The sequence below is a fragment of the Agelaius tricolor genome, unplaced genomic scaffold (assembly GCF_023055355.1).
Source record: "Agelaius tricolor isolate 1412-34295 unplaced genomic scaffold, bAgeTri1.0.p SCAF_7, whole genome shotgun sequence".
Taxonomy (NCBI): domain Eukaryota; kingdom Metazoa; phylum Chordata; class Aves; order Passeriformes; family Icteridae; genus Agelaius; species Agelaius tricolor.
This window is the reverse complement of record NW_027269267.1, coordinates 31,336,801-31,351,547: the sequence shown is the minus strand read 5'-3', so window position 1 is coordinate 31,351,547 and position 14,747 is coordinate 31,336,801. Positions and strand designations below refer to the sequence as shown.

The following is a 14,747-nucleotide window of genomic DNA, read 5'->3' as shown; positions in this document are numbered from 1 at the left end:
ATTATATGTACAAAAGTATGCTCATATATTACTAGATGAAATCTTGTTCATCCTAAGCTTAAAAAAAATTGAAATTCTACTTTGGCAAGAGAAAAGGAAACCACTGTGGAAAAGATCTTTAAAAATGAATGGTAGGTCTCTGAAATGGCCCTGCAATTCAAAATAAGAGAAAATTTCCCAGAGAGATGGATGAACAGGCAGAGAGAAGATGAGAAAGTCAATATCAACCATTATTCACGTATCTTTGCTCTCTGCGCTGTGGTTCTCCTATTCCTATATTTATCACAATGCATTTATTGGGAGGAAGTGGATTCACGATGGCCACACAGACCCACTGACAGGTGCCCGTGCACATCTGCACATGTGCCACACAAATGCATCGTGTGGGGATCATTGTGGCAGGAAATGCAGCACTGCAAGCACCACCTCACTTTGTCATCCCTATCAGGCACTTCACCTGCCTGTAAGCTGCTGGTCCACCTCTCTCCTACAGGACTTTAACTTAACAAGCCTCTACCTCACCTACCATCTTCAGTCATTTGTCTGCCTTCAACAAGCAAATAGTGAGTTATTTCCTTCTTTTTCTTTCATAACATGCCAGAGACGTCTTGGTGTACACCCCTGATACTTCAAAATCGTGACACTCTCATCCACAGAAAAGCTGTTTTACTGTAGGCAAATGAAGTTTTCTTGGCTTTGTATTTATAATTATTCCCTGAACTAAATTTTGCAGAATGGACTTAAAAGTTGCCAAACGAGCTTGCTTTAACAGGAGAAAGACTATAAACAGCATCAATACCATCTTTCAAGCTTGAATGCTGCATGAAATATGCTTGTGGCATCTACACAGTATATGGTGATACAATGTGAAATTTATTGGCTCTTGCACAAGACAGTTGATTTCATTCCCTCCTGACTTACCATGTATAAATAATGTGATTTCCCCAAGCTTGTGCTGATGAGCTTTACCATGCTGCGCTGCATCCTTCCGTGGATACATATCCAATAGTGGGGCTGGTTTTAAGGGAGCATCAGCAGGACTAGTGGCTTTGATCTCTTGGGGGATCAAATGTTTCTGTGGCAAATGCTTCTGTGGCCCCTCTGGACATCACAGCACTGTGCTGACTGCCTCTCTAGCAAAGCTGCCCATCTGAAGCCAGGCTGGTGGCAGAAGATGTATGGCCAATCCTCAGGCCCCAGCTAGAGGCCAGTGTACTAGTGAAGGCCTCCTCCAAGGTTTCAACCAAAATCTCAGCTGGTGAAGCCAAATGACACAGTAGCAATGGATTCAAGGAGGAGCTCCCTTTGCATTGGACTTTCCACTGCTGTCTGTGCCCTACGGTATCAGTCAGGAGCCTCAGCAGAAGCCACCCCATCTGGACATCCCACCACAGACACCTGTGGTTTTGCCTTTCCATGAGGCACCTGTGACTCCCACACCACCTTCAATTCTGCTGCCAAGAGATGCAGACTGTGCAGCCCTGCTGAGGCTGTAAGAAGGGAAAAAACAGGCAATACTGGCACACACACAAGAAGAAGATCATCACCAGGGCATCAACCTCAGCCCAGAGACCTCAGTCACTATGTCCTTGTGTAGGCCACATTGTGACATGCCAGAGGAATGTTTCTCCATGATGCTGAATGCCTTACCTTGTTTGGGAAGGGAAACTTGCTTTGTTCTGCCTTTCCTGGTGTGTGAATAGCTGACAGTGGTGGAGGCCATGAATGGGTCATCTCCTGAAAAACAATATTGTTCAGCAAACTGCATTTAGAAAGTCAGTAGAAAAGGAGACAATGATAGCAATCAGTAGCAAGAGTACCTGGGCAGTGGAATATTTAAGTTACTGCAGCTTCTAGGAAATGCCCAGTTTTCTTATAATCTAGACAAAACATGAGCTACAATGATTTTTACAGACTCTTGAGATCAGTTCCTAAGCACTGTCTCAATTTCCTGAATAGATAATTCATCTTAAGTGCAAAAAGTTTGATTTTTCTGACAATCTGCAAATACATTTTAATCACAGAATGTATCCAGGCTGGTGAGATTAACACAAGTGCATTTTTTTTGTAGATGGGAATAGAAATTTCAGTTCATGACCAAGTAATGGGGTACACACTGTGGACTCACCACAAAACTGATTTCAAAGGCAAGGTCAGAATGGTAAATGCTTACCACTTGCTAGCAGTTAATTCCTAAAATTGCCTTTATCATTGTGAAGGAGTTGAGTAAGTTCCTAACTCCAACGTGTTTGTGCCTTGCAGGACACAGACATGTGGCAAGCCCCAGATGAGGGGTGCTGCACTCTACCTTTTTCTCCTCCCTGTTTTGTCTTGAGGGACATTTTTTCATACCTAAGAGATAGATGCAGCTTGACCTGACTTTTATGTAGTCATCCTTTACACAGCTTCGGGTAGAAGGTAGGCACCTGCTCAATACTCTTATGGTTCAAGTCTGAATGAGTTGGTCTCCAAAGCAAGGCAGCTTTTGGGAAGGGATAAATGAAACACTTCAGACAAGAAGTTTGCTCCTCTCTAGTGCAGGAGTTTAAGGGATGGACATGTTTCTTTGACATTTTCAGCACCAACAGCCACAGTATTTGGTACACAGTAACTTAAGAGAATTAATATGAGAAATAGTGCCAAGCATGACAATCCTGAAGGTTGGTTTGTATGTTAGAAGAACTGAAGAGCCAATAAGATCCTGCCTTAGGCAGGGGGATTGCTGACACTATCAAGAGCCTGCCTGGCAGATGCTTTGCTGGGTTTTGCTACCATTAACTGACTGTGGAATTGTTTCTCAGTGATATTCCAAGGAGCCATGCAGAGATCCACAGCCTCCCAAAATAATACTGGAGTTATATTTCCATGACTCATTTCTTTTTAAAGAGAAAAGAAATGTTCTTGTTTGAAAAAAGAGTGTGTGAGTCTCTTGCCCATTCCTCATTAGTGCTGACAGAACTGCTTCCTGACCTGGCATGGACTGAGCTGCTGCATTTTTTACATAGTGGAAAGTCTCTGGCTGTTCTGCCAATGAAAGGACCAGCCCTTTCAACACAGTTTATTAGCAATAAATGTCACCTTTAAAGCATTCTTGATAAACAGTTTATTTCCTAATAAAAATTGCATTCTTTTATTTTATTTGAGGCTAAAAAGTTGCATGATTTATTATACTTCTGTAATCTATGTGCATGCCTCTAATCAGAGCATCATCTGGTTTGCAGTTTCAGTATCAGAATTGCTTTGCTTTTCACTTCTTTGAGGCAGATCATTCATCTTATGACTTCCTTATCTGATAAGTGCCAGCAATAACAGTATATAGCAATTTTTAATATACAGTAACTTCTTAAAACTCAGGCAGCAAAAAACATAGGCAATCAGATTGCTGTTTGCCTCAAGTATCTGGCATATGTGCTACTGTTTGCAAAAGATTAAGGAATTATGTATTAAGGAATATTCCAACAGTAAAGGTGTATGACTATAAATTGACAAATAGGAGATTTGCAATGTGGATATTTAACCCTAAGTCTGTTATCTAAAAAAGTACCACTTTCACACCTGCTTTTCTTACTTCTCCCTTGGAGGACCATTTATTTTGTGAGAAATGTGATGTTGCATACATAGACTAGAGCTGTTTCCACTGCTAAAACCCTGTTCCCAACCAAAGTGTTTTTCCCTACAAAAAGTTGAGGTGCTGAACCCAAAAGAACACATGGGAATGACTAAGTGTCCCTTTCTTCCAAAGGGCAATTCTTTAAGTTATCTTTGTCAATTGAAGAATGAGGGCAGCCAGACTGGGAACATCTGGTGGCTTTGACCTAAAGTTATCCTACTTGTGAAATATTCCATTCAGTGCTTGTGATTGCCATTTGCTCAAGAGGCAGTTCTTCCAGGTTACACAATTGGTGACCCCACTGTCACCTTCAGGAAGACGTGTCCTGAAGAGTCTGCTCTGTGCCAGCACAAACCAATCTGTTACAGCAGCAGAGCTCTTTCCTCCCACCTTGCCTGCCCAAGTCTGACAATGATGCCTTCATCCAGGGAAAGGACCAGAGGGTTGATTAAAAATAAGGGTGACCTTTTTGTTTGACATGTCAAAATCTTTCATTTCTTCTTTTCTCCAACATCATTTCTCATCCACACTTCAATAAAAAGCAGCCTTAATGGTATTTTTTTTCCCCCAACTAGTTTCTCTTCTCCTTCTTTACTTTCAGTTGTGGTATATAATAAAGCTTTCTACATAATTTAAATTTGATGTAACCCTTTCTGACACAAAGATTTAGTAAGACTACTGATATCTGCCAGGGTTGATAATTGACATTATCATGAATATCTGAATGTGAATTTACAAGAATAATACACTGAGTTGTGTATTATTGTGAATAATACACTGTGTTGATATATTGTTTATTTATCTCTACCCTTTGAAATTCAGAAAACTATAAAATTAAATAAAATTAGGAAAAAAAGAATCAGAAAGCCACCATGAAAAATGTCCCAAACAACAGGCTGTCAGCACTGAGGAGTGGTAAGATTTAAATGTAGTATAATGTTTTCTTGAAAATAGAAACATTAAACTATGTGCAGAGTCTCCTTCTGGCTGCCAAGAACAGAGCCTCAAAAATCAGGAGAAAGGATAAAGGTGTCCAGAAAATGTCAACACTTTGCAAGATCAAGCAGAAACAAATCCAGAATATGTTCAAGTGTGCCAAGTCTCAGGATTTTAGACTCTATCTGAAGATATTTGAGACAGATTCAAACACTAGTAGGGACATATGATTATACTGAGATTTTTTTTGATACATAGTGTGAAATGTCTGAAAATGCAAGCCTAAATGGCAACTATTTAACTAACTAAACAGAAAGAACTCAACTTTTATTGTAAAGTGAACTTTCATGCACATCTTTTCTCAGGAAAATTCCCTGCCTTTGAAGTTTGGCATTGGCACTACTGCCATAAAGCACCCGATGGACTGAAAACTGTTTGAAAAAGACTGATGAAAATTTAAATGTATTTAAGAGCCTTAGCACCTTCAAACTGGTGTTAGAACATTGATTGACACAAAGGTTTTTGAAATTAGAAAGAGAAAAAAAGCAGGGTCATTTTTAGCAGAAATCAGACAAAAAATAAGTCAGAAACACCTGGCACCAGAAAATGTTCCAGCCACTACAAGATAATGGTCCAATTTAAAACCAATTTATAGTCTTCTTCAAACCTGATTAACTTAATCCTAAAGCCTGAACACCGCCAACTAAAGAAAGTACTCAGAAGACATTTGGGGTCCAGAAGTGGGGAAAACAAAGACTTCTAGATCAAAGAAGGAAGCCCTGACCAGGCTGCTTAAAAATATATGTGGATAATGATATGTCCTGCCCAACTGGAGGACAGCTTGTTTGAGATGACAATGACTGCCCTCCTTCTCCTGCAGCCAGATGCACCAGTCCAAGGAGCAGCTCAGGGACCCTCTCTTTGTTTCGTAACACACATTTCTCCTTGTGAGAGTTGCAGCAATGTTGTTTTGCGCTGGTGCTGGTGGTGATGGCAGGTCTCATTCACATGCATGCTGTAACTCTACAACCCTGCAACTCTGCTCGTCTCTGCCTGTAGTAAATCAGTTTTCAGCAGTCATACATAAATGTCCAGTTTTACAAGCTATAAAGGTCCAAGCCTAGTTAATCTTACTCAACATGCCAACTTGGCTTTTCTTCTCACTGAAGGGAAAGCCTACAAATAAAGAAATCTATAGTATTGCATATCCTTGCTCCAAGTTCAGTTTCTGCAGCAACAATTAAGTAACCAGACATTTCTTGGGGATTAATGACTGCTTGGCAGTGTTTTGTTTGGAGCTTTTAACCCTAGCTTGTTGATAATTTTTCAGGAAAAGTACCATGCAGAGGTAAATAATAGTACTCACTCTAGATTTAAGGCAATGCTATTTATCTAGTGTCATCAGTCTTGCTGTGTGGCACATGATACCGGGAATGGTTGAACTGATTCAGAAAAATCATAATTAATAACAAGCAGGGAGATGGGTATCATCTAGATTTTAAGTCTTACCACATGCATAATCTTGCTGTTCACTCAGTGCCAAAACCAGAACTTATCACTGGATCATTAAGAAAACCAACTGTTTAATCCTCCTCTCTGCTTATGCTCACCTAGCTGATTTTTGATTAATAATATTTTGTCTCTCTAGACATGATGATTTAAGAAATATGTGTGGCACCTCATAAGGCCCCTGTCAAACACCTTTAGAAAATTATTTTAGCTGACTCAACTTCATCCACTGCTCTACTGACATGTCACAGGAATTATAGGAGATTTGTGAGACACAATTTTCCTTTGCAAATACTCTTGCTGGTTAGCTCAGGGGGACTGGAGAGGATCTGTCTTTGTAGTTGCCTACACTGAAATGCAGATTTTAGGGAAGCATTAGATATATTTATTCAGCTGGAAGTCAAGGCCATGCAAAACTAATGCAGAGCTTTCCAAGACCCTTTAGCAAGTGATCACAAGACACAGTCTGAGAACCTCTGATCTAGTTACTCTTCTGTCTTCACAATATTATCTTTTTTTTTTTTTTTAAACACGAGTCTCCCTTTTTAACTGCTGTCAGTTGGCAAATATCCCTTTCAATTCAATGAAGCTTCCTTGCCACTAGCTGTCAACATGGCTATGATTTTAGTGTCAAATATCCAAAGCAAAGAGTCAGACACTGAAACTTTTGGGGACTGTGTTGAAGCTGGCAGTATTTCACTGTGGTAAGGTTCCTATCATGTGAAAAGCTATTTTTCATTTTTCAAAATTGGTTCCTGTGGTATCTGTCATTGCTGCAACTTTTCTAACTCAAACCTCCAATATGCACCTATAAAATGGAAAGATAAAGCTGTTTCATCTTGTTTCTTTATGATATCACTTATCCATACTTAGAACTCGTTTTCTACTTCCTCATCAGCCCCACAGTTTCCTTGGAGCAACTGATAATTTTCTGCTTTCCATTTGAGCATCTCTTATTGGTCATTATCCTTTTGATAACATGTTATTCAGAACCATCACCACCTGAAAAAATACCTCATAATTTTCCAGCTTCAATTGTTTCCTTTTTCACTTATGTTTTCTCCAGTCATTTGGGTGGGTTTTAATTTATAATTAATATTTGCCATGTATGATGCAAAATGCTTTCCAAACTTGAGATAAGCAGCACACATGGCTTCACCCACTAAATGAAGGATGAAATAAGGGAACTCTGGTGAGCTCCCTATCATGGTGCCGAAATTGCAGGAAGGACACTGAGCTGGGTGCCAGTTCAGCACTGAACCTCAGTCAGCAGTTCTTCTGTCTCTCCTACTCCTGCTAAAATGATTTCAGGGAGTCACTTTTTTCATTGCAATCTGCTGCAAACACATTCTACCACATTTCCCCTCTGGCACCAGTCCCAAGGCTCTCCAAATGCTTCACTGCTCTCTGTAATATGAATTCCTTTCATTAGATTTCATTGGTATAATGTCCAAAGATACATGGCAATCCAGGGGCAAGTGATTGTCAAGGAATATTTTTTTTTTTGTTCTAAACAAAGAAATAAAGGTAACTGTGTAGCTTGTGACTGTGCCATTTTTGCTGTGCTTGGTTCTTCAGATGTGCACAGATGGTCATCAGCAGAAACTGCTTGATAGTAACAGGACTTGGGAGTCTCTGTGTGTGTCTGTGTGTGTCTGTGTGTGTGTGTGTGTACATGCTCATGCCCATGAGCGGGAAGAAAAAAAGAGAAATTTGGCCCATGAAAAGGAAGAAGGTAAGAGATTTTGCCGACTGCAGCACTAAAGAATGTGTTCAGCATTAAATCTCCAGATATTTGGTATCTACAGAACTAAACCATTCCAAATCATGAGCAGTTGCAACGTGATCTGCGGATCAATTCACCCTACAGCAAATCAGAAATGCCAGTGCAATAAGTTTCTGTTTGGAATATGTTATCTCTGCTTTAGTGGAACCATCCTGAAAATAACCTCAACACTTAGTCAAGGTTCAGCAATCTAGGACAGATAAATGTAAAAGAAGGCTACAGCTGCTTACTTATCAAACTGACTTATTTAGGTCCTTCATTTATATGATTATAATTCTTTAACATAGAGGCTTGCAAATTTTTATTCATTTTGGGGGGGAATAAATGAGCCTGTAAGTCTGGAAGAAGTTATGGATACCTAAAAGAAATGTGGTTTCATTCTAAAAACAAGGTAACTAGCTTATAAACCATGTCATGCTCTCTCATATCAGAGTTTAGGGCAAACCTTCCTCCCCTCCCTTATTAGGAAAGGAAGGTGTTCTTTTACAGGTAAATCCCAGAATAGCACTAGACCACTTCCTTTTTTTTTTTTTTTAAATATTCTTCACTGGAATGAAAAAAAAAAGGTAAAATTTCTCCTTTAGTCACAGAGATGAATATCTCTTCCTAGCTAAGAAGCTATGTTTCCAGATGAATGCATTGAGCCATATGATACAACAAACTGTCTGAACACCAACCTTGCTTGGGCAAGCTGAGATGATGTGGTTAATCAAGGTACAATCTTTATTAGTGCATTAACCTCCTGCACCCAAGGACTATGGATTCTAATTCCTGAATTGCCATGCAAGACTGATGCAGCTAGTTTTCTAGTCTCAGTTGGCAGCAAGCTAACAGAAGTGGCTAATGAAGATGAATAGCTGCCTCTTGGGAGTGGGGGGAGGAAAAAGAGGAGAGGAAAAGACCTAGGATACTTCAAGGTCCAGATCTCTGCATGATTTCAGATAATAATGAAAAAGTGCATATAGCTGACATTTTCAGAGACTGTAACAAGCATGTTAATTCTTAGGCAATGGTAGTGGCTTCAGAATTGCTCTGGAAACATTTCAAGAATTTAAAATAAAGGCTATTGAAAAAAAATAGCAGGACACTGGTCTTACTCTTGTTTTGATGGATTATTGTATTAATACAGACAAAACAGCAGAGAAAAAATGCTCAAATCTCAAAAACCAGGCACATTTAGTAAGGAAAACATCTGTGGTTTGGAGAAGACAGAAATACCATCACAGTAAATATTTATCAATACTGAAATATCTTTTCCACAAATGCATGCAATGTTCCAATATAAACACTCCTTCAATTCAGATAAAAATACACTGATAAATGCAAGGAGGTCACTGAAACAAATTTTGTGGGGGAAAAAATCTATTTTTTTTTAAACAAAATTTTCCATTCTCTTATGTTGTGGGAGGCTGGAAGTTTTGTGATAGGTGCACTAGTGGTCCTGGATCACTCCCTGATCAGAAGATGAAATAACAGGTCATTGGTTTAGTCTAATTTTTTCTTAATTCCAATTTCATACCCCTGAAGCCATTTTAAGAGGAATGGGGGTACCATAAAGACTTACTTGGTTCCTGAAAGCCTGGGGCCTCACTCAAAGGGCTCTTTTGTGCATCCACAGTGGAGATTCACCAGTGGGTATGAATTGGTATTTTTAGCTCAGCTTGTTCAGCCAACTGATTGAGCATGTCAGCCTCCATGAACTTAGGGGCAACACAGTGATGCCTGTGTGCTCTGTGCACAAGTTGTGGGCAGACACCACATGAAGTAAATATACCTTGTACTCTGGGTTGAAGTGCTACCAGAATGCCTTTTGGCTAACATACCTGTGAAGGCTGCCAACCATAACAAGAAGCAAGGAAGCTTCTGTTCTGTGCTACTACAACAAACATGGTCAGTGTGAAAAGATGATAGAGAGGGTAAGAAAAATCCATAAAAAGAAAAAAGTCAGAAATAAAGTATTAGGAGTTAAAATGCTGTCAAATGTAGCTCTATAAAGTATAGTTCCAAGAGGTTTTGCACTTGTGGTTTCTTAATGCAATTAAATTAAATCTGTAAATTTACAGGTGAAAATTACAGCAGGCTGGAGCCTTGGACTGAAAAGCTGAGCACCAAGACAGAGCCCCTCCTTCCCTTTTCCCTGCCATAAAACAAAGAGGCTCTGCAAGGCAAAGCAGCCTGTAAATCCTTCCTGGACAACCTTGCATGGATGTGGCTGACTGCAATTAGCAGACAATTTTGTTTATGATGCTCTGACAACTTGGGGAATCTGTTCATATACAAGTCATTTATTCTGAATGAGATTAAGAAATCAGTGTAGCACTGTGTGCTTCAGTGTATGTGAATTCAGCCATCTGTTCTCAAGGTTACATCATGTGCCTCCTATATCTGAATTGACAGAAAGATGTTAAATCTTGCTGGTTTGTATTCTAGAAGTAGCACAGTGGCACAATGTGATGTCTGAAGGCAACAGATACTAGTTCAGCTAAGGGTACAGAGGTGTACAGAGTTGAACATAGACAGGTTCATGTCCAGAAATTAGGAACACCATAGACTGGGACACTGGACCCAGAAAGGTGTTAGGGATCATCAGAGAACAGGAAACTAACAACAAATGTCCCGCATCTCATACTCTTGCCCAAAGAGCTCAGTTCATTGGGGTGCATTTGAATATGGTAGCACAACAGAACTGGTTATGCCAATGCTGTAATAGTGTATTTCCTTGAACATATTTCTTCAGAAATGCTGGGAATTCTGAAGAAGTGAAAAAAAAGGAACAAAGAAGATCACAGATGAAATCATCTCTGTTACACTAAGAGCCACTAGGTTTGATTTGTGTCAGCATCTTCATGGGGGAAAACCCCCTGTAACATGACTTCTAGCAAACCTATTTGGAGCTAACTGTGAAGTGTCCCCAGGAAGGGCAGAACTTCTACTCAACAGCTTTAACAGGACTCTCAAGAGATGACTTTAAAAGTCAGGGGAAACTCTTGCCAGTCCACAATAATAGAAAAAGACAAAAATCACTAACATCATTAGGGTTACAATACACATCTTGTGTGTGTACTGTAAGGCAATGGATAGAAGAACCAAATGGCAAGGTGAAGGTAGGAAAAAAAGAACAACTTCTTATGAGCTAGTGGTTCACTGCAGGGATGCAGTGCTATGGAAATGCCTATCTTCATCTCTTCAAGTCATAAGATAAAGGATGTTTTTCCAAATTATATGCTTCAGCCAAATACAAGATAATAGGTTCAAGACAGAGGAGAGTGGCTGGAGTGATCTGGCTTGTCACACAGGTCAGAGCACTAGTCATCCTGGGTGATAAGATACACCATTCAGACTCACACCTAAAATGTAGCTAAGCGTGATTTTCTTGTTTATTTTTCAGTCCATAAAAATCCTCAGCATTTATGGTTGTCAATACATTTTAAGTCAAGAAAACACGTGAACCATTTGCATTCACCTGTGAATGTTAGGTACTGACCACAAAAGGAGTGACTGTGAGAAAGGCAAGTCCCATTGTGCTTTAGAAAACATAGAAACAGAAGTTTCTTATTTTCTTATGTATGAATAACCTATGGTCCATATGTGTCCTCTGCTGCTTTTGATTTCATAAGCTCCTGATGCACCACAATAAACCTTGGGGATGTGAGTGTGGTATAAACACAATGGAGGCATTTGCCCAACACTCTTGCTATGGCCTGCAGAAGGATAGCATGGGGCACATCAGTGGACCTAAGATCTGGACCATCCTCTAGAAGAGTGGGGAGAGGGCTGAGGCCAGTCTCTTGCTGCTGTGCAGGGAGGTGTTAGGCTTGCCAGCAGCACGGTGTGTCAGGAGTCCTTGTGAGGGCACTGTGCACAAGCAGGGAGCCTGCCTGGCTGGGAGCTCTGCTCACCATCCTGTGCTCAGGAGCCAGTGCTGATGCCTGAAGGTTTAGTTTCCATATTTTCCAGATTCCATGGGCATGAAACAGCACTTACAATTTCTCCCTGCAACACATGGGGTGGCCTTTGCAATGCTGTCAGAGGCGGGCAGAGCCCCTTTGTTTGCCTCAGATGTCCCTAGGCAATCTGGCATTTCTTGTTAAAGCTCATTGTGTGTGTGTGCTTCTCTCTAGCTGCAAACACAGCCATGGAGCAGTGAAGGGGATCATTCTGTAGCTGTGCAATTTACATTTGTCTAGTGCTTATATTAAGTGTGTTCCTCACAACTCTTATTGTCTCAAGCTCTGTCTGTTTTAAGCCCTGAAACAGTATTTCGTGCTTATTATACACACTGGCTTTCATTTGCAAGGTAGTCTGCAAAGCTGAATTAGGCATCCCAGCATCCCCATAATCTCTGTAAGTACCATAATATTATTATGAGTTACAACTCATAAAATTGGAACTAAGGTTGAAAGAATCTTGAGTCAGAAAGTCCCTTAAGAAAACCCCTGTCTCGACATAAATGGCACTGAGGGTGACAATGCCAATCTGTGGTTCCAGATGGAAAAAATAGTACAAGGTATGAAAATATACATTGAAGACTTCAGTCAACTCTGAAAACATGTTCTGGCTTCATCCATTACACCATTTATTTCATTAAGAAATAGATTAACATCAGTATCTTATGCATTATTGTAGACATTGTCTGCATAAGAAATTTGCATCTATTAAAAAAAAGCAATGATTTTTAAGCCATTTTAACTAAAATGAAATACATTTAGATTTATCTAGTTTTTCTAAAATCACATTAAATTATTAGAAAGCAAAATAAGCAGATGTTTGAAACAGTTTTTAACTGTTTAACTTGAACTACTGAAGTCCCTGTATGGGGCACAGGAAACCTTTGTGGGACAGCATGTCAGGCTGCCTCACCATTTCTAGGCATTCTCTGCTGGTGCTGTACCAGACTCTCACCACAGACAGCTTGGTTTTACAGCTAGAATGATATGAAAAATGATGCTAGCAAAAGTTTTTATGACTCTCTAAAAAATTCTTCAATATGTTTGCCAGCAAACAGTAGGTGATTATGAAATTGTAGGCTACATTATGATAGAGGTATGCAAGGAAATAAGATGGTTACAAATGTTTGTTTATTTTTGAACTCTTAACTACATGATTTACTTATCCACTTTACAATATAATTAACATTCCTTTGCTGACATTTAAAAAATGAGGAGGTATATGTTTTCTTTTTTTTAATCTCTTAGAAATCATGTGGAAAAATTAACGTAATACATAAAGAAAAAGGAAACAGGACATATCTTTACCACTATTTAATTATGTTACCTATTTTTCAGAGTACAGAGAAATAGAAATAACTGCCTTAGCATTGGGAATCTAAAATACTGAGAGTCACAAAAGGTTGTTTCATGGTAGCAAACATTAATTTCTTTTAATTCCTCTTTATAAGAAGCATCAAACTGCAATTCATTGAAATGGGAAGGTTCAGATAATGTCTATGTAGCAATTAATATCCATTTAAGCCTTCAGGGATTTCTCTGCCCAAGCAAGGTTTTCACCCCTGTTGATTAAACTTAGTCCTTTAGGTCAGTTCTTTTTCACTTTGAAAGAGTTTCTTAGTCAAACAAGCAGTGAGTATGTCATTCTAAGCTTTAGGATACAGAGAAGCCCATCAGAAGAAAGACCACAACATAAAGCTTTTTTCCCTACTAGCAATAAAACCATAAATTTGAAATACCCTCAAAATGCAATGGAGTCAGTTGAAGATCTCTGCACTGGTAAAAAAGTACTATAATAATGAACATTTGGGGTTCCTGCAAGAAGGTGGCTTAAAATAATCTGCATGGGCAAGGCAACTACATCCAAAGGATGTAGTTTGTAGTGTGGAGAGAAGAAACAGTGATCTAGAGGTGACTCAACTAGTGCAACTCTATGTTCAGAATACCAGACAGAAAAAATACCAGTGGTACAAACCCAGTGCATTTCCAGTGCTGGATTACATCAACCAAAGGGAGCTTGTGTTACAGCAAGGCAAAGCACCATGACCTGCCAAGGGTTTTGCAGACTGTTCAGCAAATAGAAGCACTCATAATACTTGTGCACCAGAAAAAGAGGAGTTTTAAGACAGAGGATGTGATAAAGTGAGATGAGAAAAGATAAAAACTGTACTTTCAAATTAATCCTTTAATGCCAACTAGCAGTAAAGCTTTTAGTAGAGTCTGTTCAGTTTTATTGATAGGTTCAATGTGTTGAATCCCTATCCATATTTTAGCCTCAGTGCCTCAATTCACATTGCCATTGGTTTCTGATGCTTAATCTCATTAGTGCAGCTATTTGTATTGATATACCCAATAAGGTTGCTAACACTACCTTAGCTAAGTGTTATTTATTGTATCTGTATATACAACAATATTAACACAGTCAAGCATCAGCATCGGCACTTGAGGGCACCATTAAATTCTCCCAGTGTTCAGTGAGAGATTTAATGATGGATTTAATAGTATTAAATAGGAAAAAATGCCCTTGGCCTTTACATTCTCATTTAAAAACATATAAAAGAGTAGTAATTCAGGCAGTTATACTTCTTTCAAAGATTTTCCTTTAAATCATGCTCAGCCATAAGAGATCAGCTGTACTTTGGTAGTTATTGTATCTTGACCAAAGACAGCAGCCCCTGGCCTACCAGAATCCCCAAATTGTTGGCAAATTCTAACTCAAGTTCCTACAATAAATATGGGTGAGTTTGCTGCTAAAAAAATAAGGACTAGTGAAAAATCAGCACGATGACGCCTGCAATCTCCAGTGATGAGACTTCTGTTAGCAATAGAGGTAAGCAGAGCTGTGAAATAACTGGACATTTATGTCCAGGCTTTTATGCTGACTTTTTCCATGGAATATAAATGTGCTAGAGTTCTGGGAGTTTTTGTGCAGTAGTATGCCTGCTGAATTTTTTCATAC

The 14,747-nt window shown here is 39.3% G+C and overlaps 1 protein-coding gene across 1 annotated transcript in view; it reads right to left on the bottom strand.

The window, feature by feature from the left end:
• Nucleotides 1-14,747, bottom strand: part of AFF3 (ALF transcription elongation factor 3) — a 329,019-nt gene that overhangs the window by 135,959 nt on the left and 178,313 nt on the right. Inside the window, exon 5 of the mRNA XM_071430804.1 lies at nucleotides 1,651-1,737. Coding sequence (XP_071286905.1) covers nucleotides 1,651-1,737 — 87 coding nt within the window. The remainder of the gene's footprint in view (nucleotides 1-1,650; nucleotides 1,738-14,747) is intronic.